Genomic DNA, 26733 nt, shown 5'->3' on the forward strand with positions numbered 1-26733 from the left:
GAGGTAGGAGGCGGGGGTGGGGGGTGGGGGTGGAGTGAATGTTTGTGGCTGAGGGATCCGGATTGCAGGCAGTCTGCAATGGAGAGAGAGGAGACTGACAGGGGAAGTAGCTTTGACTGTATTTACAGATCAGCTATTTGAGAGCCATTTGCAGTAGTACTGAGAGTAGAGAGGAGGACACATCAGGCTGTGTTCTCAAACAACAATTAAGAGAGAAAGAGAAAAGAGGGGATTCCTCTTTTTGTTTTGTGCGTGTTGTCACAGTTGTCACCGAGCTGCCTGCATGCACCGAGGCAGGGAAAAGAGGAACCAGCCTCTGTATTTCATCAGCTTCAAGGAGGGAAGGTGTGAGATGAGACTGAAGTCGAGTTTGTTCTGCAGGATTTCAGTTCCGTGACTGAATTTCCACACCACAAGTACTTTTATAATTTTAGTTTAATTGTATCTTTTATATTTATGGCACAATGAAAAATAGTGATATGACATAAGAGTTTATGATGGGATGTGGGTAGTTTCTTGGGTATATTTGTACTGATTTGGAAGAGCCCTGCTCTAACGGCCACCTGTTAATAGCAGATTCCTCTAAAATTGTTCACAGAATTTTTTATTTTAATTGACCAGCAGTCTGTATTTCTTCAAGTTTTGGGGGGGGGTGTGACTTTAAAAAAAAAACCTTAAATAATAATAATACTATTCAAATTAGGAAATCTAGCAGACACCTTGTACTTATGTATACCTCAGCCTTGGTATGGCAAACCACTTTTTTAAAAAGGACTCAGTAAATTAAGCTTCAGCCAGAGGTAAATACTGAAAACATTACAAGTTTCATATTCTGAAGACAGCTGTCATTCCTGAGGTTTCATATTTTAACACTTTGACTGAGTGCTATAAAAATTGCCCTAATAAGGTGCCTTGTTGAGTTTCATAAATACTTTACTATGAATCTTCACCTCACTGAGTCGGGACACATAGTAACTCTCACCAGGAGTTTAATTGTACCAGGCAGGAAGTTAATGAGTCTAGTCAGCAATACGAGTTTTAAAATTCGATTGGAACTTTTTTTTTTTTTTCATTGTGCGTGGTAATGTTTAACATACAAGGGATTTAGATCATTGAATCCTTGCCACTCCTCTGCTATCTTCCAAGAATTTCTGTCAGCTGTAATTTCCTTTTTTAGGTATCATGCAGTCCTGCATTTTCAGAGACAACACACAGAAGCAGACCTGGCACGATGTCAATTCTAGTACAGAACCCAAAGAGTTAAATTCGCAATTTGGCTCCAGAGCTTCTGATATCACTTCCAGTCATTCAGAAACAAACAAACAAACTTACTAACACAAAATCTCCCTTTACTTTCTTTGTGAATATTTCCAATTCATTGCGATTCCACCGTTGTGTCAGTTACAGAAGCTGCTGTAAACACGTATCTCTGTTAATCTAACTGTGATACATTTCACACGTCAGAATGATTTTTGTACATGTTTAGCTACAGGGGAATAATTTAAAAAAATTGATTGGGGAACGTTCATTGGCATTCTCAGTGTTGTGGTATAATTGTATGTCTGAATAGCTCCATACTGTCCCTAACCATAAACTACCGGGAGACCTTGACTTTCATGGCACACCTCAATTTTGATCATTTCTTTAGTGTGAAATCATATGCTCCAAAAGTAAGAAAGAAAGTGGAAAAATAGTGTAAGGCTTTTACAAATTACACTTTTGTGTAAATATGCTTTTTACACAAGTAATCATAATCATAAATATTTAGAATAAACACACACAAACATATATATATATATATATGAATAAATATACTAGATTTAATTTCTGTCAGAGAAATGCCCTTAAAGTGAACTGCACATCATAAATGTCAGCAGCGTAATTACTGCATGCATGCTCCCTTTCAAGGCTCCCGCTGTAATGTTTCCAATTGCAACTGCACTTCTTGAAAACCGACTCGGTAGGAAGAGACACTTTGTAATGCAATCCATTTGTGCCGTGGTAAGAGTACATCCCCATACTGCAGGAGCAGGCGTGCAAAGGTATTGTGACACTCAGGAGGCACAGGTTCAGTGTGACAATTTAAAGAGCGGGTTAAGTGGCCCCTTCCCCGGGCTGTTTTTCCACACCAGCTATTGAGAGCGGAGGGTGGTGAAGGACCCCTACTGGTAAAGTGGGTAAACATGTACAGCCCTGACATCTGTGCTGAGAAAGAGAGTTAGCGGAGCTCAGGCGAGGAGACGCACAGAGGGGAAAATGCCTTGTTTCGTGGAGCGAATTCCACCACAATTGCAGGGAGAGGTGAGACAAAGCAATCTGGACTGTCTCGTACGAGGTAAGACAGCTCTCAGCGCCGGGCGCAGCAGGGAGCTCAGTTCATGATGTGATTAACACGTTGTGTAGCTGAGAGAGTTTCTGTTCTGTGTAAAGTAGAGGTGATGGTGGGGGTGGGGTGGGGTGTTAGGGTGTGTGATGTCTGGGACTTGTTTTTGTATTAATTTAATAATTGCACTTACTATTGAAACAATGCATATTAATACAAGTACAACTACAGCTACAAGTATTAATAATAATAGTAGTAATAATAATAATAATACAATTATAGTAGTAATAATAATAATAATAATAATAATAATAATAATAATAATAATAATAATAATGCTTTTTCTGTTGTTCAATTAACTTGTCCTGGAGAAGCAATTAAAGAAACAATGCAATCACTATTAATTATAATTCATTTTTCTTGTTTATCATAAAAATGAGAAACGGAAAAACTGCCAAGTTAAACATCCTGTAATTGAATTGCATTGTTACATTTCTGTCTGATTAACAATGAACCAATTCAATAGGCGTTCACATGGCAATTAGCACATGCAGCTTTTCATTTTTTTTAGTTTTTGTTGCAAAATACAAAAAGAGGTGGAACTTGCACTGAATACTTTACGCGTAATTGGTAAAGGTGATTTTTTTAAATTGTGCATTGTGAATATGTTGCTGAAACTTTTTTTCTTTTGCTGTCAGAACTTTTTAACATTATTTCATGCATGGTTTATAATAATAATTTAAGTATATCTTTTAAGATTTAGGATATAAATAATCTCTCCCTCCCTCTCTCTCTCTCTCCCTCTCTCTCTCCCTCTCTCTATATATATATACACACACACACGCGCACATTCACACACTGTATAATCCAGGAAGCTATGTCATTGCTGAAGTGTGCTGTATGAGTTGAAATTAAGGATGCTATTCAGTTGGTTTTGTTAGCCAAGTAAAAGTTAAATTGCTTCTAATTGTTGGGTTAGCAGTGCCCAGCTTCTTTTATTAGGGGGCTTTTGTCTGGCTTTGGATGCTATCATTATGGACAAGGTCTGTTAACAACTAATGGGTTTTGTGCAGTGGTGTAAACAGTGGCACTGGAGTGTGTGCACAAGTTGCTTCTCGACGAGGGAAGGAATGTTTGTGAAGATTTAATCCAGTTCACATTTCACAGAGGTTTCCCCTTTTGTTCAATAAATACTTTTTTTGTCATTCAGACTCAGACAAGAGATTCACAACCGATTCTTTTTCATTTCGGCCCAGCTTCCGAATCAGCCCCTAATTGGCGCAGCGTGAGCTGTGTTAACAGAATCCCTTTCAGGAACCTCCAGTAATTGAGTAGCAGGTTTTTGTTTTCAGTGTGTGCTGTTTGTTTTACGGCAAACAGAGCAGGGCCCGCTTAAAAAGGTGAAGTCACAATTGAGTTTGGCTTCTGTTTCCTTGGTGACCTGGCATCGTTTCCTGGAGAGATTGCTCTGGTTGTTTTTAATGCATCGGTGTGTGTGCGCGTGTTTTTACTAACCAGATTTTTTTTTTTTCCTCTGTTTTCACTCTGACCTAGTACGAGATTGATGACTGAATTGTGGAGTACATGTTAACAGTAACGGCTGATTTATAGAGATACTTAGGGTAAGTGAGGCTGCACAGAGTCGAAGGGGAAAAAAAAGATATAGGCCTTTTAAGTTGATGCAAAAGATAGAGCCTTTTTTTAAGTAATAATTCTGATTGCGGAGAAAGAAAGGGGGCAGAAATTCTCATCTTAATTAGAGGTGTGTCTGGCCCTGGTGTTTGTGGCTATAAAATCTTTGTGGAATTGTGTGCCATGCTATAATTGTTCAAGGTACACACACACATATTGAGGTATATATTTATAAATGAAAGGGTTATGAAATAAATCAAATTACTTTATTTCCCAATGTAGGAATATATATATATATATATATATATATATATATATATATATACTTTGTATGCTATGTTTGCAAACCAGTTCGTTCACTGGACTCCCAGCTTTGGACAGTAATACAGGAAATGCAACAAGTGTGTTGTGAGGATTTTTCTAGGATTTGCTCTCTTTTATTTGCCTCTAACTTTACCTGTGAATAGGCATGAAGAAAGTATTCAGCAAACAGTCAGACACAATTTTAAGATTCATGTGCTTTGAATGCAGTTCACCCCCCATCTTAGAATAAGCAACAGTGCATCCCTACGAAGAGGAATGGCTTTCATTTTCCTAACCACCTTTTAGACTGAGTGAAATGTTTCTCTAGTCCGCTCAGGGACGACTTTATTTCTTACAAGGGATTTAACACTCGCTCAGCTCCCCCATAAATACAGATTTCCCCTGCACCAGTGTAGTCATAATTCATCTTCTAACACTGTGGCAGATTCAACTGATCTAGCAGAAAGGAGGTTTGTTTGTGTTGTTTTCGTTTTCTTGATTCAAAGCTGGTGTCGAGACGGCAAAAAGCATGGCTTTGATACTTAATAGTACACTTCTTCTTCTCACAAAGTTACTGAGCAAATCTGTTAGAACTGAGACAACAGCAGCTTTCTTCCTTCACTTTGGGATATTTAGGGCTACTGAATTTCAATCAATTGTTGAACGTGAAGCACAATGGAAAGAGCTTAGTTCTTCAAGCATATCTTCTCTGGAGGTCTTTACAGGCCACAGTTTAGCAGAGGCCTAATTTGTAACGTCCCGCAAGCACACAACGCTCACACACAGCCCAGGCAACACCTGTACGAAACCACATTCTCTGGATGCAAGGGAGATCTGTCACTTCCTGCCACAGACTCCGACCGGACTGTGTGAGACGCATCTCTGTTCATTTCTCCGTGCATCCATGAAACCTATTTGATTTTCCACACCTGTCGGATTAAGAGGCTCTTCTTTTGTCAATTAAACTTCTTAACTTTTTAAAAGAATCCACTTTTATCTTTCTGCCAGATTTTTTTTCTACCTTAGTGATAAATTACTGAGAACACACACAATGTTCATCCTGACGTCAACTGCTGATCTTGCGTTTTTCTTTTTCTACAGATGGAAAAGATCTGTAGAAAAGGATTTGCTGCTTTTGAGTCCTAAGTGTCAAGTCAGAGTAGAGATATTTTGAAAGACATTTTCTGAATAAGCTTGGATATTGCAGTCCTTCACTGCATAATCTGTGATGAAAAAATAAACAGGATTCTTGACTTGGTGGGGTCTTGTGCTTCTTTGTTTTGTTTTTTGAGAAATTTGAATGAATTGTATTATAACCAGTGGAATAGAAACTTCAATCCATTTAGGAGCCTTTGTATCTGAGGATCTTGAAACAGAATCAGAAAAGTGTTGTGGTCTGCAGATGTTGTGCATCACTGCGGTTTTTATATTTATATCAAACATAGTTCTATCAAATTAACTGAATTAAAGGTGCATTGAAGGCTGGTGTCTTAGGAGTTCTGTTTTTAACATGACTGACTGGGACAAGCTGACACGTCGACATGTTCGCAGCATTTGAGATCCTGTGAAGTTGAATTTTCAGTTTTGATTTCTTTTCCTCTTGTTGTGTTTTGTGTGTTTAAAGAAATGCTTAAAAAAATTAAAGTCACTGTTGGCACTCTTAGGTAGCCTGATCCCTGGGTGCAGAGTGGTCTGTTTGATCTTGCCATCAAATCTTTTCCAATTGTACGGCTGGCTCTCACCAGAGAGAAACCGCTGTAAGTACTAGACATTTCAGAAAATGTGCAGATACAAGGAGTCACTTTTGATAAATTCACCAGCGCATTAGTTTTGATTAACACAACATTTTGTAATCAGCTGTATTAGTATTATTATAATTATTTAATAATAATAATAATAATAATAATAATAATAAATAATAATAATAATAATAATTTATTATTATTATTATTATTATTAAAAAATAAAAAATGTGTGGAAAAAAGCAGATTTTCATTCTCTTTGAAGTATATATATATTTATATTTTAATGGTGTGCTAACTTACAGGAGACAAATGTTACAATATAAATATTTAAAATAAAAACAAAGTTTAACAAGCCTGCAGAGTAGATGCATTGCTAAAAATTTGGTTTTCTTTTCATGCAAACCCTTATTATTATTATTATTATTATTATTATTATTATTATTTAGTTTAATTATTATGAAATATCATCATCTTGTATGGTAGGATGAGATTAACCTGGTACTGAGCTGCAGACTGATCAGGATAATGTGGGGATTGAGTCACTGCTGCAGGCAAATCCCAGCTATTTGGCTTGGCTTTAGTGTGCAGGATTGATGTCTGCAGAACAGTGGGATTCTTACCTTTATTATGTATCAGCTGGGTACCCAACTAATTTGATAAAGCATCGCTTAATACAGCACACATTGCCGCCACTATAGCTGGCATTCTGTCAACTGCGTCACAAAGCCTGGCTAAAGATTGGCACTGTGAACAAGTGTGGCACAGGAAAGAAAGGGTGGCTGCTGGGGTAATTACTAGTTCTATAAAGAGCCAGTGGAGAATCGTGAAGCAGCTTCTGCAAGGAGCAGCACACACTTAATGAAGGGGTAGCAGCTCCACTCTGACAGTGTAAATCTGAGAGGACTGTAGTGGGGGATGCCCGCGATATCTATTCTGCCTGTGAAGCCGTCAGCGTGCACAACAAAACCGTTTACCCACATACAGTCACTGGTACCTGCTTTTATTTTTTTGCATTATTATTATTATTGCTATTATGAGACATTCATTAAAGGTTACTTGCAAGCCTTTGTAATTCAAGCAGCGGTGGGACTAGCTTTCATCGCCCGTGCTGGTCTCAAAGGAAACCAGACATGAAAAAAATAAAAGAAGCAGAAGCAGAAGAAAAAGTTTTAGCAGCTTTTCTTCTTTTGACTTGAAGAACTGTTTAAGCATTGCAGTTCACAGGCGCACGGTATGAATATGCAAAGCGCCATATGGTTGGAAGAGAACTGGGACTAGGTGTGTCCAGAAGATAGAGTTCTGTTGACACATTATTTCTCTCTCATATTACCATTGTATTAATAGGTAATGATTGCAGATAAACCAAATAGTCTCATTTAAGTTCTGTAAAACACCGGGTTAAGAAATTGTGGTTGTGTAGTTCAGCACATTACAAAGCTTTATAACTGAGATTTATATTTTTAGATTTCACATGGTGCCCTGGCACAACTGTGATTAAAAGTGAAATTTCTGACACATTAGGATGCACACGGGAAGTAACCTTCTCCAAAGCGTTCATTATTAGATGCATGACAGACCTGAATATTTATAAAATATGCTTAAATAATTAATAACAGCAATCTGCTACGGTAATTCATCAGATTTGCACTTCAACAGAGTATCCATTTTCACACAAAAAAGAAAAAGAAGAAGAATATTAATCTTTCAGAAATTTTAAATATTTTTTCAAGAGTTGAAGTAAAAAAAAACATGGTATTTCAGAGCGTATTTGCTTCTTTATTTGAAATATGCAATCATATATATATGTATAGATTCAGTATATATTAAGTTTCATGAGAAAACAACATTTTTACATCACATTTGTTCGATCTTAATTAGTCAAGTTCAGTTACTGTGCATTGAAAATGTTGCGTTATACCACTTAAAGGACTCTTGATGCAGAATAAAGACTTGAAAGGTACATGCATTCATTTTGTGGTCATAGCCATAGTTTAAACTGCAACTGAGTCAGCAAGCTGAGCTTCCTTTTATATTGTTCTCAATACTAACAACAACAAGAAAAAGAGAACACCTTTGAGTTTAGAGTTTACAGAAATATTCACTGTAGAAATTATCAAACTAATATTTGTGTAAGGTACAGTACACACACATTGTCTTTATCAAATACAACTGAAATGTGCAAGAAGCATACCACAATACGATTCTAAAATCCCATCCCTGTTTTATTCATGGTGTCTAGTGTTTGTGAGACGTTGTGCTGCAAATTTTGATGACTGGTCAGAAGTAGCATTGGTTCCAGGACACACTGTAGCACAGCAGTAGTGTTTATTTCTATTTTCTAATAACCAAAGTAGATGTATAGTAGCAAACCAAACAACAATCTGAAAACACACACACACATCAAACAGCAGCTAAGCAACAATGCAATGGTAGTAAAACTTAACAAAACATAAACAGTATAACAACAAGAAACAAATACACCTCAATAGAGATTCTAAGAGGCCAGTGTTCCAGTGCTGTGACCCCAACGGGCTGAAAAAGGTAAAAGCAGCAGCAGTGACCTAGAGCTAGCAGCCAGCCGTAAAGACTGTGGAGGACGAGCCCCACTGCTATTTGGGGAATCCCCTGTGGAAATCATGTCTTCAGGCACTGGTGGTCATGGGAATCGGAGAGAAGGAACTCCCCAGCTCACTGCAGACACCACACAGACAGCGTGGGCACGCCACCACTGACATCCTCAACCGATCCGGCCGCTCGAGCGAAGCATGCGGTTTGCCGACCCCGAATTGCATTGAGGAAGGCATAAAAGAAGGGATTTTGTCTCAGTGCAGTGAATGTAGGGGAAGCACCAATGCTAGAATGCAGAAGAAATGCCTTCTGCATGTGAAAGTAAAAACTAAGGTGTGAATACCCATTTAAAAGCACAAGGGGATGTTTTGCTAGGCCATGGCAGCATCAAATTCAAAGTTATAGAGACTATTTTTGTTTCCAGTTAACACAGCATATCCACTTATATCTCGTTATCTGTCTATACATCTATATTTATATATGTGTGTGTGCATGGGTGTTTCTCACATCTGTGTACATATCTGCTGCCATGCGATAGAATCTATTTTTTTTAAAAGCCTTTAGTTAGCTACATTCAGATGCATACCTCTCCCACAAGTCTGCTCAGGGGGACACCTGTAACTTTTTCTTCTCCAAAATCAAAAAAAGAAAACAGGGAGAGAGGACTGCAGCAAAGAAAACATTTTAATGGCAGTCTGGGATCGATGCTGTCAGAAAGGCATCCTGTCTGGGAATGTATGTTTTTAGTTAATGTCACCTCTTCCTCATATTTCAAGGAGAGAGCACAGGAATAACATTTTAGGCAAACAATAAAAAGGCAGCCGATTTTGAGGAAATTGCTTTAAAAACATCCAGTACACACAAGCTGTGGTCATCAGAAAGCTCTGTATCTGAAAAACAAATTAAAAACGTAACCTTGGAAATCAATTAAGCCTTCCCTAGAGCTACAAAGTTTTTCCAGAGAGAGGCTACCTCATATTTTTCTTTTTTCTTTTTTTTTTGTTCTATTCTGTTTTTTTTTTTTTTTCTTTTTTTCTTTCATTCTTTAATCAATTGTTATTTTTTACTCCTTGTCCTTGCGCAGCTCACTTCATGGGTTGGCAAGAGCTGGTGTTCATTCTTACCTTATTTATTATTTTGTTTTTAAACTGCAAAGTGCCTTATAGGCTGTCAAAAAGTCTTAAGAGTCTTGTTAAAGAAATGCCACAACCCATTTCCCTATAATGAAATTCATATGCTGGGGAGAGGGGGCATGTCTAAACATCTAAACAGAATGCTTTTTAGGTTTTCACATTAAGGCTCTTGGAGAGGGCAGCCAGTGATTGACATTATCCAGTATGACAGTGCTTCATATCAAGGTTAACCTAATGCACAAAACCACCAAATAGAGGCCAATAGTCAGGGCCTTTTTCTCCCGCTAATTTCTGTTAACTGTCTGAGACGGAGGTGGATGTGAACTCTGTCCTGTGCGTGAGAACCGGGCGTTTCAGGGGAGCCTGCCGACCGAGTGCACCAGGTGGGGATTTCTCCGCTCTTAATTGATAACTAATCGACTGGCTTCTGTTGTATTTTACCCTGGAGAGTTGGTCCTAATGGCAGAGTGGCTTACTCAGCAGCGCACTCAAGAACTGGTAAATTAAATATATCCAAAAGATAATGAGTCAGAGTGACAACCACCACCGGGGCTCCCGGTCTCTCTCCTCGACCGCGTTTGGCACTGCATTGCTGGACTGCAGCCCTTCTCCGTCCTGCCGCTCTCCCTGCCTGCCTGCCTAGTCGCTAACTAGGGATCTCCATGACAAAATTACAACTCAACCAGCTAATCTGCACCGATATTAGCTGAAGGGTCCTTCAACGGTTGACTGATCATCCCGTCTCGCTCTTGTCGCGTTCTTTCGCCATTGCCCATTTTCTCCAGCAAACAGCCTGTGTGTGTGTGTGTGTGTGTTTTTTAGGGGTTTTTTTTCCAAGTGAGCCGTGCTATCGCTAGGAATGCGGCTGGGTCATCTGTTCTTTAATTTTCCTTCCCCAGAGTTAATACTCGCACCCAGCTGGTGGGCTCAGGTTGTAATTCTGCATTTTGAGTCTGACAGACGCTCATTAATGGTGACAGACCCCTTTCATTTGCAAAAAGGCCTGAAAACAAGGCAATATAGTGAAGTGGATACAATTTTTACCCACTGTCCCTGCTCTTGGGTGTTCTTGGAAAGGGCTGTGACTAATCATTTGTAAGGGCACTTTTTAAAATACAGGAGGGAGGCGGGAAGAAAGAAAAACCCAAAATCTGAAGTACTATTCCAGCTGAACAAGCTTGACTTTAAATACACATTCTTCAGTAGCAAGCTGTCAGTAAGCTGTATTTTTTCCATTTGTAAAGGAATTCAAGTTAGGTCAGGAAAATCAAATATCTGATTAAACATTAAAAATATCTACCTACATTATATTTATCTAAGATAGTCTATCAATCTGTCTACATTTTTGGGGGAGTTTAAGCTTTTCATAAAAACTTGTCATGTATGTGTCTGTGTTTATGTGTGTATACACAGCTCTGGAAAAAAATAAGAGACCACTGCAAAAGTATCAGTTTCTTTGGTTTTACTATTTATAGGTATGTCTTTGGGTAAAATGAACATTTTTGTTTTATTAAATAAACTACTGACAACATTTCTCCCAAATTCCAAATAAAATTATGAATGGAATGGAATGGCTGCCATACATGTAGAGATGCTGATTTAAGAAAAATGTGCAGTGGTCTCTTAATTTTTTCCAGAGCTGTGTATATATATATATATATATATATACACAACATGTAGATATATACACATATATACATCACTGAATATGTAACAGAGAAGTCTCTTTAAGTGTGAAGAGGTCTGTTCTATTCTGTCTGTGAAACCCAGAAGCATTGAGGTTGTGATTAGAGGCATGTATTTCACTTTAAAGCACACTCTTGTCAGGCACTCCAGTGAGCTTGTTTTCTTTTTCTGTGGCACTTCAAAAAAATATTCAAGCTTTATCGGTCTCTCTTTCTACAGCATTTTTCCTTTCTTTTGTGTTGTTCTCTTGGATGTTGTTCGGATTGTTCCTGCCGTTGTGTGGCTGGAGGACAGCACTGAGGCTAAAGCCGCTCTGGGCGCTGATAACTGCCGGAGGCTATTGCTGTAGAAAGTCAGCCTGGGTTCCACGAGGTCATCCCAAAGACAGCACGCCGCGCGCAAGGTCACATTCTAGACTAAAAGCAATAAGTGCTTTATTGATAAAAAAGCAAGCAAGATGACATACAGCTGATGTATTAATAATAAAATGGATTTGAGTGTGTGTGTGTGCGTGCGTGTGTGCTTGTTTCTGTTTTTTAATATTATAAGAACACATTTTATTTTTATTTTTGTTTTTAGATGCCATTTTTAGGTTTGATTGTTTAGTGTTGTGTTTTTTCCAGTTATTTTTCGCCGAGATGTGTTCTAATGGACGAAAGATGGTTTCCCAGAGTAAAATCTGAAACGCCAAGCAAAATGTTTTATCATTTAAATAAGCACATTTTTGTTTTTATTTTTACATTCTAATCATATTTTTGGGAAATTATTGTTGTTGTTTTAGTGGAGATCCAATTCAATTATATGACTGATATATTAGAAATACAAAATCATTTGAGTCAGTTTCCAACAGTTGATAAACTGTAATGATGAAGTAGCTTGAAGACTGTGGGTGAGAGGAACACCCCATAAAATGGACTTTCATCTACTGGTCTTGAACTCTGCCCCCTACAGTTAAGCCATAAATAATCAATATACTTTGATAGGTGCAAGTTGATGCCAGCTTCCTTTTTATTTTCTTGAGATTATATTAGGAGTCTTCTGAAATACTGGTGTATGAAGCAAATTATTTATAGCAATTGACTAAGCTAAGACTTGTACAATGTGGGCCCTCCTGAAAATTAAACCTGATTCAAGGGTGATATCAGGTTTTATAGTTTTCTTTCTAATAGTTTGACAAAAGAGACAACCATTTATCATTTAAGCATTTAAGCCTACCCTGCAAGTGCAGCTTTTAGGAGTTTTGTAATTGACACATTCTGGTGGCTTGGTTTAATAACACTGAGTCCAGCAAACCCCTTCCACCGCTCCTCCGCTACCAGACAGAGAGGTGATGCTTGAGAGAGCTCCATCCCCCTGCAATCTAGCCATCTCTGTTGCCTCTCTTAGACAGTTATTTCCCATATTCCGACCATAAACTTTTTTCTATGATGTCTCCTTTTTTTAATGTAGTTGGAAATGGCATTGTTTTTAATTATCAGAAGCCAGAAATTATTATTATCGCTTCTGACGCGGCAATTAAAACTTCAGGTCAGATGCGCAACGAGCGGTGATCAGCAGTGAAGCCGAGAAGTTTTAATTAGACGATCAGAACCATTAATGCACAAAAAAAAGAGGGGGAAAAAAGGTGTGCGCTGGGAAATTAACGCGAACGTCTTAATCAGGGTTAGCGACACTGAAGAGGAGTCAAGTGAACAGAGAGCAAAAAACAAATCATTTCCGCACCACTGGGACAAATCTCAATTAAATATGCATGCGGAAAATGGAAATTTTAGCATCAGCATAGACTGTTTAAAAAATACTGCAAATCTCACGACAGGGTCACAGACCTGCTTATTGTTATTCTTGTGTAATGAAAATGAAAAAAGAGGCCACATGCAAGGGTCTGGTTAGGCAGCGTTTTTGTCCGTCACCCTCTTTCCGCTGTGCTACTCGGGGTCGAAATGCAGCCCAAGGAGGAGAGAGGGAAACCGTTGTCTTCCTGATGGCTGTAAATTAGAAAAATATTAAAAAGAAACTTAAAGGGGGGGGGGCACAAAGGGGGGTTTGACCCAAAGCTCTCTGGGAAAGAAGAAGCACAAAGGCTTCGCTTGTGGCACACGTCAGGGAGCGGACTCTGAGCACAGGCCGTGACAATTAATCTGGGACCTGTTAAAGGTTTATAATCTCTTACTGGTCTGCTTTCAGACGAGAGAGAGAGAGAGGAAAAAAGAAAAGGAAAGAAAAAACTTTGACAGGAGGTACATTAAATAATAATAAAAAAATAAAAAAATGTAGAGCTGTTCAGACTTTTCCCAGACGTGTTTCATATTAATTAACTCAAGTTATTTATTTATTTTTGTTCTCGTGTCACTCAAGATGCAATGAAGCCCTGCATAATTTCTCCTCAGTCTGTGTTTCAAGGGCCAGCGCTGCCCCTGCTCCAGCTTTACACTTATCAGTAAAATGTGTCTGGCAGCAGGGAAAGTGGACCAGGCAAGATTCAGAGCTGTTCTTTCTTTCTCTTTCTCCCTCGTGGGTTTCTCTCCCTCGCAGTTATGTTTTTTGAGAGGGTCCCTCGAAGGTCCAGCTTTCTGCTTTTCTGGAAAAACTAAAAAACCTGTCAGGCTGCCACAGAAAACCTGAGGAGGTTTGTTTGCTACCTGTTAACAGTGCAACTGCAGTCATTTAGATTCTCCTTTCCTTCCAGTCAGAGAAGGGTCACCGCCAGATCACACCAATCCAAACACTCGTTAGTGAAGCACCTCGTCACTGCAGGCCCCGCTCATAATATAATTAAAGTCAGCGCACGTCCATAGATATAATGGACTTCCAACAGTGTTATTGGGATTTAAAAGACCACTTGATTGGGCAAGAGATCACTCAGGCACACAAACAGAAATTTAGAATACAATAAGAGGGACACAGTGTAAAGTAACACTGGCTGTCGGGGAGAAGGAAATAAACCCATCTCAGATTCTGATGGTTTTGGTCTGATAATACATTTGAAAGTGTGCTGCAGTGTGGGGCTGTACTCTGGTCTAACTGCTGACTGAACACATCATCTTACAAAAGATACTCTGTGCCATAAAATGAAGACTACTGTGGGCTAATTTATTAATTGTACTGAGTCCCTTTTAATATGTCTTTTAATAAGTTTGATGTTTCTTGCTAATATCTTTTTTTGTATGTGTCTGATACAAAGTTTACATTCCTTATTTATATTTGTGTGTGTGTGTGTGTGTGGGGCGGGGGGGTCTCTGGTTAATTTTCAAAAGATGGTGATCAAATAATATTGTACAGCATCCAGTTGTAACCTTACCCACTCCCCACATTATTAATAATGTGGGCAGAGGGTATGGTTACTGAAATACTGTACCTAAAATAATCTCAGTACAGTCTTACTGCTGTAAAAAAAATAAGCATAGCGGCACTTAATGTTTTAAAAATAGTTTCTTCACTTTTATCAAGGTTTTTGCCTTATAAGCCCATGATGAAAATATCAGCAGTTTCCTGTAGAATCTTATCAGCATAACAGAAAATGCCACTTGCACAAAAAGGCAATGTTTAATTCAATCTCTCTATTCTGCTGTTTTTTAACCTCCCCACCACTGGAGAAGAAATCATTAAATCACCATTTTAGCTGTGGGTTTGTGTGAGGCAGTTTTTTGTCTTGTTTGTTGTTGGTGTTGTGTAGGGGGTTCTACACTTTAAACCGCTTTTGTGGTATGTAAACAGTGTTGCATCATGGACAGATTTGGTTAATGTACTTTTAAAGTCAGCAATGTGGATTTGATTTGACTGCTTAATTTGTCTTTATTATTATTGTGGCAAGAGTGAGAGAGAGACGAGGGGTGGGGGGGATTCTCCCTAGGTATTCCAAAGGTTGTTCTTTCATGTGTGTCCCTAAAGAGTTGACTGTATTGTCTATTATTGTGCACACAAACAAGTGAGGTAAACACCAGGGTGTAACCATAGCAATTCCCATTGTATGCTCTTAAGTGAACAGAGTAATCCCGGCCACTGTTCATATTCAGCCTCGTAAAGTTATAGTGCTGTGCAGCTTCGAACCAAAATAATCATTTTGGATTACAGTCATGTTCAAAACAGTGCACTGCCGAATCCCTGTCACTTGTTAATATTGTAGAAGGAAGAGAGCTACCTTCAAACATGGAGCTCTGCTGATAGGCAATGTCCCTTTGAAACAAGTTTTCTTCCACCTCTGTTGTTCAATATTATTATTCTATTTTACTTGTATCAAGCTTGTTGAGTCCAAAGAGGGTCATTTTCACAAGGTTTCACCAAATCCATTTTCCCCCCTTGCCGAAGATTTGTGGCACTGTGGCAGTAGCTCGTCCACGTGCTTGTTTGTGAAAATGCACATAAATAGTCAGTAATGGAAAGAAATAGCGTCTTAGGGGTCATTTCCTACAAGGAAAGCAAGATTGCCATGCAAAGGAAATCAGTAGTTAAAGCATGAAATACTGAGCGCAGTAAACACAAAAATGACCTTTACTGTTACACCCAAATGACCTCAATCTTCCTTCGGAGGTGTTCTGAAAAAATACTTTAAAATTTATGTCTTCCACTTCCTAATAGTTTTTCCAGCTGATTTTTTCCAAATTGCTGTCCTCTAGACACTGACCTTTTAACCCCAGCTTGTGATTGTCTAACACAAAAATGCAGTTATGCGCTGTTTATATATTGCCGTCTCTAGACTGGACATAATTCCTAAAGTCATTGTTTCGAAAGGAAGTTGTAGATGTAAATACAGTAACTGAGAAAGCATGTGTTAAGAAACGACGTGAATTGAAAAGCTGATCTAAAAATTCGGATGAGTTTTGATTCCCTATGTGAGCAGCTTCTTCAACAGGTTTACAAAGGAAATCAGCCAATGAGAAAATAATAATAATACGAAAAATAATCTATGATATCTGAAAGGACTCTCGTTGTATGTCTTTTGTGGTTTTATATGTATATTAACACCACGGTTAGTTTATATGTAGATGAATTATACGTGGACAGGTTGAGTTAAACGTACTTAGTTTGTGTGCAAACAAAATGAGTTAAGTTTATAAAACAATCAAACAAATATATTAAAGAAGGTAGCTTACTGGACTCTAAGTGTTAACTGATTAACTACTGTGAATTATAATTGGCATGATTATTTTAAAGTGATATAATTGTTAAGGAAAGTTTTCACACAAATTTGCAGACCCACATATCACATTTTTTGCCAGGTGACTTTATTTATACAAATACACCAAAAAAAATAAAAATCTAAAATGGCACATTGTGTTGCAGACCTGCTTTACAGTAGGAACTTTATAATGCTGCTGCGTAAAAATAGCCCCGGTGGCTACATTTAAACCTCAGAAAAAATTCCAAGGGATTAATATGATATATTTGGCTCTTGAACTTCCAGGCTTTGGCTTGTTGTGAGTTATTTACAGCACGATAAAGATCTGGACTTCGAACCAGCTTGATTTCAGGCTGGAAAATCTATTCAGACCTGGCGGGGCTATGCACATGTTAATCAAGAGACAACTGGATCAGATACAAAATGACGAGGAGAATGAAATAAATAATGTAACATAAAATATATATATGTAGAAAAAACTATCTGAACCAATTGCCCAAGAAGGCTGCCATTATGGGGGCTCAAGTATTTGCAGGTTGCTGTAGAATGTACTGGCAGCCGCTGATGGTTGATACTCCAAACTCAAACCAAAGCAGGACCAAGAGGGGAATAACATTTCACATCTGTCATCAGGGTCTGCTTCTTGGAGATACATGTCGTTATGTCGTTTATGTAAATACCCCGACAGGCGGAAAACATGCACTTTAACTGGCAATGAGAAGTAGAGACTGCCTTTGCATGAAGGACTCTAGTGTGGTCTTACTGCGCATGTATGGAAATGTTAGAAAAGAGTGTGCCGTGCTGGTGTCATGGCTCTGATTCCTTTTCTGCGCGGCCTGCTGTTCGCTCGTGAGCAGTATAATGGGTCACAGGTCCTATTCTTCTAGTGTATGAGTCCGACCCTGTTTTATTTGTGCTTCCTGTCTTTTCTTCCTTCCTCATAATACCGACTTCGTGTTGGAAAGCAGGAAGAATGGGGGCTCAGGGTTTTTTAACTGGATTTTGCCCAGTGTACAAAGGAGCAAACGTGATGGATCATTGAATGCAAAGAGGGCAGAGCTGAAAATAATTGCACATTTGATAAGAAATCATACCCTGCCTGTGTGATGAACATTGATCCCAGAGCAGATGAGTCAGGCAGAGGAAACAGAAATCACTCTTTTAAAAATAGGCAGGATCCTGAAGTTTGTTATTCATGGTGCCGGCCATATCTTTCAAGGAGACTTATTTTGTTATTAAAGACGGTACTTCTCAACATGACGCCATAACAGCTAAGCAATGTGTGTCTTGCACACTTGTCCAGTCATAAGCAGCTTATTGAGTGGAACCACATCAAGCCATTACTGGAAGATCACAGTGAATCAACAGCCCCTGCATTGCCACAGCGTCCTTGACACCTTTTGAACCTTCAAGATAGGCACGCTTTCCATAGAGGGTCTGCAGGCTGTTCTGCTGTTTCATTTACCCTCATTCTGACCATTCGAGATGATTCCTCCTCTCTTTGACATGAGCAGACTGTGGAATAATGAAAATAGAACTGAGACTGTTACTGCAGACATAATATATTATGTAGCCATGAGATAATATATGAAGACCACCTTTGGTGAAAAGAGTTAGAGAATGTGTGTGTGTGTGTGTGTGTGTGTGTGTGTGAGAGAGCGAGCGAGAGAGAGAGAGAGCGAGAGACTGTACACTTCAGAATTTCTGACGTTCATAGTTTTTGTAAATATTTATAGATGAAGTGTGTGTGTAGGGCTGCACCATGTTTCTTGTGTGGTTCACTGCTCTTGCACAACTATAAATAAAAGTGCATTTCTGAACATTTCTGAAACATATAGAAATAGCTTTATTTACCCTTTCAGCAAATCCCCACAATCTTCAGGTAGAGTGAAAGAGAGAGAAGCTGAAAGTGAAAGTTGTCTCAGGGTGTAGAGAGAGCGAGAGAGTGAGTGTGTGAGAGAGAGAGAGAGGGAGTGAGTTTATTTATTGAAGCTTAAATCTAGAGAGCAGGAAGGCAGTAGCTGTGTGATACAGTATGGGCATTGTCAACCCATCTAGACCGGAGAAAAGGTACAATGCTGAAAGGCTCTTGCCATCAGAACAGTGGGAAGCTGGAGGGCTGCGGGATGGAGTCTGACAATCGACAGAAGTTCCATTTCAAGCTGTCAGAGTTAAAACTAAGCAGCCACCTTATTGGCAGGATTTCAGCCTCTCTCGGTAAAGAGAATATAAAATTTCACTGTGTTTCTATTCTGCTGTCATGTAAAGGATTATATCACGTCGGAATGACTGCTGGGAGCATCGTAGGGGGTCTGATTTATATCTAAAATGTGGTTTTCTGCTTGATTCTCCTAGAACAGTTTTGCAGTGATTGGAACAAGACTTTGCTACTGTGAAATAGAGTAACTAAGAACTAATGCCTTTGATTTCTTGTACTAGTTCAGTGTCACTTTAGCAAGCCTAACTAGGATGTATTTGTAAATGGTGCTAAATGTGAGGTGAGACCATTAGGAAAGCAATATGTTTCTCAGCTTAAATCGGCCTCTCGTTGATCAGATCTCTGTTAGTGAGAGTGAATGTTTCACTAATGACTAAAAACTAAGTTGGTGAAAGGTAATTTCTGGCCAGGTAGAACGGTGACGCATTTCGAGATTTCCAGTGACATTCTGTTTGTAACACTGAGCTAATGGAACAGGCACACACACCTACGTGCACACGCACTCATGCACACACACACACATACACACTCACCTTACCTTCACCAGACTTTACCTGTCCAGAGTATTAGGTTGTGATGTTGGGCTTGACATTTCTAATAAAGAAACCCTCCATGTTGAGATAGAGAAAGACAGTAATTATGTTTATGACGTTTCCAAGTATGTGTTACACAAGGTAAAATCAGGTCCAGAACTCCATATTAAATGTAATTTAATAAGTGTGTATGTATGCAGTATGTATCAAGTGTGATGTACTTATATACTTATTATAAATGCATGTAAATTTAGTGGAGGCAATGCTAAACCTTTTAAAGCTTTGGCGAATACGGACTATTATAAATTATTCATTTCATTTGAGTCCTATTAAAGCAATTACTCTAGGAGTTAATTTGTCATCTTATTTGAAAAATTCAGATGAGTCTTAATTTTCTCTTTTTTTCTTTTTGTGTGACCCTCAACAGCTGAAAGAACTTTATGCACTGAAAAGACCTCAGGAAAATCCAAGATGGCCGCCAAAAGGAAAGGTGGCCTAAAGCTGAACGCTATCTGTGCCAAACTGAGCCGGCAGGTGGTGTACGACTGCAGCTCCCAGCATGCCGAGGGGGACCTGAGCCTGCAGGACAGCAGTGAGAGGGAGAGCTTATACCACGAGGAACCTGACAGGGCTGATGTAGACTTCCCAGAAGGACTGAGCATTGGCCCAAGTTTCGAGGAGGACCAGAGGAGGCGGGAAGCCATCGAAAAATGGGTAAACGGGGAATATTCCGATGAGCCGCCCCTGGACCGCGGTGTTGACGGGCTGCGGCCTGATGCCTCAGAGGATGGCCCCCCCGAAGGAGTGTACATGGTCCAGCCCACAGGCTGCAGCGAGGAGGAGGACAGTGCGGACAACCCCTACACGCTGCCCGTCTCTCGCGACAGCAGTTACCACGGCGACAGGGACTCAGAGGACACCCCACGTAAGGATGACACCTTCAACCCCGCCAGCGAGGCCCCTGCCAGACAGCCCTCCTTCTCCTCTCCAGGTAATCAACCATTTTCCATTTGTCCTACCTCCTGTCAGCCTGTGTGTGAAAGACATCTTTGTGTGAAAGACATCTTTGTGTGGCCAACTTGTTGAGTTCTGTCTTGGTTTCCTTTACATCCTGACTCATACATTTGATGAAGGCCATAGCCCAAGTGGTGGCTTTTTTATCCTCTGAAAGGCAATTTTTTGTGAATACAAAGACTCCCTGCCACTAGTCTTCCAGAGCCAGAATCCAGTGGAAGTTGTCTCCTTGGGATCAGATGGGATGTGATTCTTGGATTGTAAAGTTGCCTGTTCAGAAGAGGATGATGGGTCAAATGGTCTCCTCTCGTGTATGTACACTTTCTTGTGTTCTAGTTCTTATGAAAGCCTGAGGACAATGGAAACAGGAAAAAGACTGGATCAGTTTAGTGAGAGAACGTATCCGAAGATGTGAAAAATGAGGAGCAGGATATATAGTAAACTTACAGACCTATGCAAAGCTGTTTTAAGCATGGCATTTAGCACCATAATATAATTAGGTTTAATGTTTTCAATTTCCCCCTTGCCATTTGCTCTACTACTTTGAAGTGACGCAAAACTTGCCTGGTTGTGAAATGGTGAGAGCTGCAACTTCCCCTCTGTGTTCTGCAGTTTTCCTCCACAAACACATTTTCATTTTTTTATTTTTACATGTGTGACTTAATCTCATTTCCTCAGAAATTCTGAAACACCTAAGCAAGTGTAATAATAATTGAAACACACACACACACTCGCACACACACACACAAACACAATTACAGGTGTCCAGAATGCAGTCTGCTGCAGCAGCACTTACACACTGTCAACAAAATCTCTTAGAAAATATGATTTGATGCCTGCATTGTAATTCCCAACAAACCCATGTGCTTGGAGAATCAAACAATACTCTGATTGCACCCTTTCAGTGATTTTATATTTAGGTTTAACTGCATTACAAATGTCACCAGTCCGGTCTGCATACATATTTTTGAGAATAAAGAACATTTAATGTAAGACTACAGATTAAATTGCATTGCATGTTCACACCGGAATGGAACTTCCTTTCTGGAATCATTAGGAGTAAAATTTCTAATTTCTGCTGTCAAAGGCCCAGTGTGAATGCAGACTTGTCTCTGGAAGATTAATGATTTGGAGAGGGCACAATTGCCCTTCTTCAAGGCCTAAGACACATGTTTTCAACCATGGTCCCAGCGTTTCAGATTCTCCATCCAAACAACATCTCAATTACTGACATGAACCATTTATTGGCTTAATCAGCCTAGATGAGTGTGGATGGGAAAGGGAATGTGTTAGCCACTCTTTGAAGCTGCCTGCATAACCTGCAGAGCCAGGGTTGGAAACTAACCTACACTCGAGAACAGGATTTCTCTGGAGTGGAAACAAGCCCATCGCCCACAACAGCTCAGCTTTCTCTCACTAACCAAGTGAAATCAAATAACAGGTACAAGCTACAATAGTTCATCTTTATGGAATGAGCTACTAACAGTTTAAAAATCAGTGGGCTTGTTGTTTTATACATGAATCATACACGTATATTTAGTATCAGATCACTAATTGGCAATGTCACCCCCCCTGTTCCCCAACACACATCACTAACCTTTGGCACCTCCCTGACCAAGCTGTAATAGTTGTCTTAAAAATTAATCTTTAATGATCAGTGAATCAACATGGCAATAAAGCATTAAGGGAAAAAAGTTTGTAAGTCCAGAGCTGATACACATGATACAGCACAGATTATGATTTTTTTTTTATTATTATTTATTTTAGATAAGCTCACTGCCGGCTAGATTTTCTAAAGCAAGAGTTCGAGAAAAAAACAGGTGGATAACTGGCATTTAAGGTTTCCACTTGGTGAACTTTGATCAATCTGCATCTTTTATCTGAAAGAATGGGTTATAATAAGCTACAAAATGCAACAGGCAGGAGCACTGTGTGATAATAGATGCAGATAAGACTAAGTTGCAACAGCAAATTACATGATTTAACTGGAATATTATCAAAAGCAAAAACAAAACAAACAAAAAAGCAGGGGTGCCTGAGGTTTTTGCTTTTTCTCGATGATGCATCTGTTTGTATTGTTATGCACATGCCCTTAATGTACATATGCTCTGAACCTTTTGGTTTATTCACACCCGACAATACGCAGTATCTGTAGCCTCTGGAAGCAGGAGCAAGTGTTCTCAGAAAAGAGTAGCTTTTTTTTTTTTTTTTTTGCTTTTATTTCCGGAAAGTGCAAGAGCTTTGTGGTTTTAATTAGTCATTTAGTGTTTATTTCATGGTTAAAATAGAATTTCTCTAAATACATGTTTGTGTTGTGAAACACCTTTGCTTTGATAGGGTAACTGCTGCATCAAGCTTTAAAAAGAAAATGCAATAATCTGAAAACTACCAATGTAAAGAGGTAGCAAAAGCCAGAGCTCTAGGTTTTGGAGTTCTGCTCAGTGCTATCTTTTAAATAGGCCGTCTATTTTGCGACGTTTTCTGAACAGCTCACAATTAAAAGTCTGATTTTTTTTTTTTTGCTGTTGCTGTCTTTCAAATCCTGATGCAGCGCGCACATAATTATGCATATAAACATAGTGGCTTAATTATCTCTCACAACATCAGTGACAATGTAATTAACAAACATTGCAAGATCAATGAGAGAAACTGTGACCTTCAAAACATTTAACTCCTCGCACAGTAGCGCAGCAAGGATTTAATATCAGCAGAACTGGAGAATATTTCCTCGATAATTTAGATGTTAGACATTATATTCTATTAGGCAGCACAATGGCAATTACAGAATAAAACTAGGAAAACAATGAATTCTGAAGCTAGTTAATTGGAATACACACATTTGACCATGGTTTAAACGCCAAATTGTACTAGTATTACAAAAGACGACATTCTTTTTTTTTTTTTACATCATTGCAAACCCCCTGTATTTGTGGTTTGTTTACTGTTGGTAAACTCAACTGGAGTAATTATTTTTCAGGAGCTTTCAAAGGATTGAAAAGCAGGTTTTTGTGATTACTAAACAAAGCACACACTGATGTCTTATTTTATTTTCGAGTTGCTCTGAATACTTTCCTTTTCAACGACTGACGGGCATCCAAATTAGGAAGTAGGCTCAAATTTAACTTCACATTAGCATCTTCCTGACTAGGCATAGTATGCCCATGTATTTATTGCTCCTGACTCAGTTTATATAAAAATTAAGCCCAGGCTTTCCGGGCGTTTATTTAAAAGTAAAACTAAGACTATTTGTTTGTTTAAAAATAAAGAATTCTGTACTTGTGAATAACCTTGAATCAGTGGCATTTTGAGGTATATGTGAGTTATTAGCCTTTGAGATGTGAGATGAGTGTCTGATTTTTTTTAAACCTACAATTACTCCTTATATAGTCCCATATGTGCTGTGCAGATATTTCCAGTCCTTTCCCTTTCAAACTCCAGTGGGATAGGCGATATTTATACTCGTTTTATGTCTATGTTTGGTCAGTGAAAAGGGAGATATAATGCCCATTTGTTATCACATTGTTGAAGTAAAAATGTGCCCTAATTGCTTCAAACATAGACAAGGCCTGCGTGTGTCGCGCTCTGGAATTTGCCAGCATGAAGTGCACTCCGATTAGGGGCACTTCTTTTAATACTCTCCAGTGACAACAGAGAGAGAGAGAGACAGAGCCCAGTTCCCAAATCCACACATTTCTTCAGATCCGCGCCTTCACAAACACACTCGCGGGCGGCATCATTAAGTGGAATTATGATAAGGTTCAAGCAAAAACACATTTACACTGGGTTTTAAAAGGTTATCGGCTGCTGCGTCCCCCTGGATTACATACAGCCTGTAGCCGCTCATTCTCCGGCATCCTCAGATGCGCGAACTAGTGCAGAAAGCTTTGCCACCTTTGTAAAAGTGATGTCATAATGAACATAAAAATAATACCAATGGGAACTATAACATATATATAAATCTGTAATTCCACAATGCAGTAAGTGTATTTGTTTTAGTTTGAATGTTTTTTTTAAGCACTGCCTTATTTGGGGTTAAAACAGATATATTTTTTTGTACAATGTGCATCTTCTAGATATGGATCATCTACAGAGATCAATGTGATGTAGCATAGATTGTAACATCCTATACTTTGATAAGGCTTTAGAAGAATGGGAAGGGGATTTCTAGTAAACAAGAAGGGAAATTTAAGATAGTGTGTTTGCGCGTGTGTGTGTGAAAAAATATTTAAAAAAAGGATTTCCCCTGCATTTGCATAAGAATGAGTTTAAATAAGGCATAGAAATAAACTTGTGCCAGCTCAGGCACGGAGAGCAGTGTCTTTTTACTGGTGAGATTTAGTCTATTCAGCACTCCTGAACATAGTGGCACTGAAACATCGGTAGACTCAATCCCTGATGAAACCTGATATCAGGAAAACGTTTTGTTTTTGTTCTGTTTCGTTTTGTTTTATTTTTGTTTTTTTTATAGTTTTCTGTAGTTTCTTGACTTACCTTGGTCTAAACTTGGGGCGATTATTGAAGTTTATGAACTCACCTGTCTCACCACAGACTCAATTAAACAAAAATCAAGAAAAAATGACGCATCCTTTGCTGTCTAGTGATCCACTAAGAAAGATCAGGGGTTCTCAAAATGAGTGGAAGGTGTCTCTGTGATATGATCTCATCTGATTCTTCACAACAATCAAGAGATTGATAATGATAAAGGGGGCAGAGAGGGCTGGATGGGATACTCCTGCAAATTACTGAAAATAAAATCTGCTCACTCAATGCTTTTTGTACAATGAAGCGTCACTAGCAATGACAAGAGCCTTTATAACTGTAAAAAGGTGGTCCTCACAGCTAAACTTAAAATGAACCTCTAAGGTGTTGAAGCCATAATATATATATATATATATATATATATATATATATATATATTCAAACATACAAGCCTTCCATATTAAAAAATAAGAAAATATTAAGTGGTTTATTTTCCTGCAGATACACATGAGGAGAGCTCAGTCTGCTAGTCCATATTTTGTGATTCAATTCCAAACAACAGTGTATATATTTTATATAACATATATTTTTGTGTTGTTGTTGTTGGTGTTTTTTTTTTGTTATTATGTCCGTTGGTGAAATACTGCAAGCAAGACTCAATGTGAAACTCAGCTACGTCTTTACAAACTCAGTTCTGGCCTGTCATTCTCTCCTGTGATGTTTACTCAACTGCTGATGTAGCTAAAGCCAGTAAACCATAGAGAGTTGGTACCTTAAACCATCGGTATAAGAAAATAAGAAGGCAATGCTGTTAGAGGTTTCCTGTATCTTGAAAGCAGATATCAAGTGGGAAAACCTAGTAAACAAACAAAGCATGTTTGAAACCTAAAGGAAGACATATGTGACTGATTGGTTTTGTAAAAAGTGTCAAATGTACCAAGTGCTGCTACTATAGTTGCCTTGGTATATAGGTACATATAACCCTTTTGGATTCAGTCTGGTGAGATTTGTAGATGCTACACTTTGTAAAAGAATAAGATAAATAGGCTCAGTGTGTGTGCAACTGCATGATCAGGGACATTTTAAAACTGGAGCTGAACCAAGAGCTTCTTTTTAAAGCATTATAATAAAAACAGGTCAAAGATATTTGTTATATGGTATCAACATTAAACTCTTGTGTTAATTGCCTCTGTCCTGCTCTGTAATTTAATAGGTTAAGAAGCAACACGGGGGAAAATAAGTAATATATTTATTAAAGATTATTTTAGAATACCTGCCTAGGTATTATTTCTTATTTAAGGGTCTAAATGTGGCAATGCAGTAAATAATTATCTTAATTAATATGTTAATATCAGTTAAATGATCTGATCACCTGGTGTTAGACATCCAAGGTTTTGGATGTAATTGCAAACTGTGAAGGTTCAACTACAAACCAAAAGGCAATCTAACCAAGAAGGGGGGGGATGTTTCCTCTCACATAGCCGATACATTTCTTTTCAATTTTTCATGCCCCTTTTCGATCTGACGGATCTCATTTCATATTGATGTGCCACCAAGAGGAGTAACCATGATGCCATGATGGAAATTCAAGGATTATTTTACAGGCCGGGAGGAGAAATGAAAAGCACGAGAGAGACAGATTTAGCAATAACACAGAAATCCGAGACCAAAGATGAAATTTTGAGTATTAATTACCAGCTCTGTAGCTAGCGTTACATCGCACAGTCTAGAGTGCAAGCGGAGGAAGGAAAAAGCAATCAAATAAATGGAGAAAAGAGCTGGGGTTCCTGCTGGGGCCTTTTCTGATAAAAACTAAAAAGAGGGCAAGAGTCTCTTGAGTTTTCGTAACATCCAGTTAAAGTTGTTAGCTTGTTCATAGTGTCACAGAAATGGTCAGAAAATGACCTGTATTAGTCTGAATCAGAAAAATAAAGATACCCACACTTTCATTTTAGTTTTTTAGTTTTTTGTTCCGTTTTTTCT

The 26733-nt window shown here is 38.7% G+C and overlaps 1 protein-coding gene across 8 annotated transcripts in view; it reads left to right on the forward strand.

Moving 5' to 3' along the window:
- Nucleotides 1-26733, forward strand: part of casz1 (castor zinc finger 1) — a 115153-nt gene that overhangs the window by 50770 nt on the left and 37650 nt on the right. For 5 of the 8 annotated variants that reach the window (XM_066690414.1, XM_066690421.1, XM_066690418.1 and 2 more), the window contains exons 1-2: nucleotides 18502-18723; nucleotides 19685-20248. In XM_066690414.1, the coding sequence (XP_066546511.1) occupies nucleotides 18582-18723; nucleotides 19685-20248 (706 nt within the window). In that variant the 5' untranslated portion in view covers nucleotides 18502-18581. Of the gene's footprint in view, nucleotides 1-2255; nucleotides 2336-18501; nucleotides 18724-19684; nucleotides 20249-26733 lie in introns of those variants that run through there. The other 3 variants (XM_066690419.1, XM_066690417.1, XM_066690415.1) reach the window with 2 other exon arrangements.

This window comes from Amia ocellicauda, chromosome 18, assembly GCF_036373705.1.
Source record: "Amia ocellicauda isolate fAmiCal2 chromosome 18, fAmiCal2.hap1, whole genome shotgun sequence".
Taxonomy (NCBI): domain Eukaryota; kingdom Metazoa; phylum Chordata; class Actinopteri; order Amiiformes; family Amiidae; genus Amia; species Amia ocellicauda.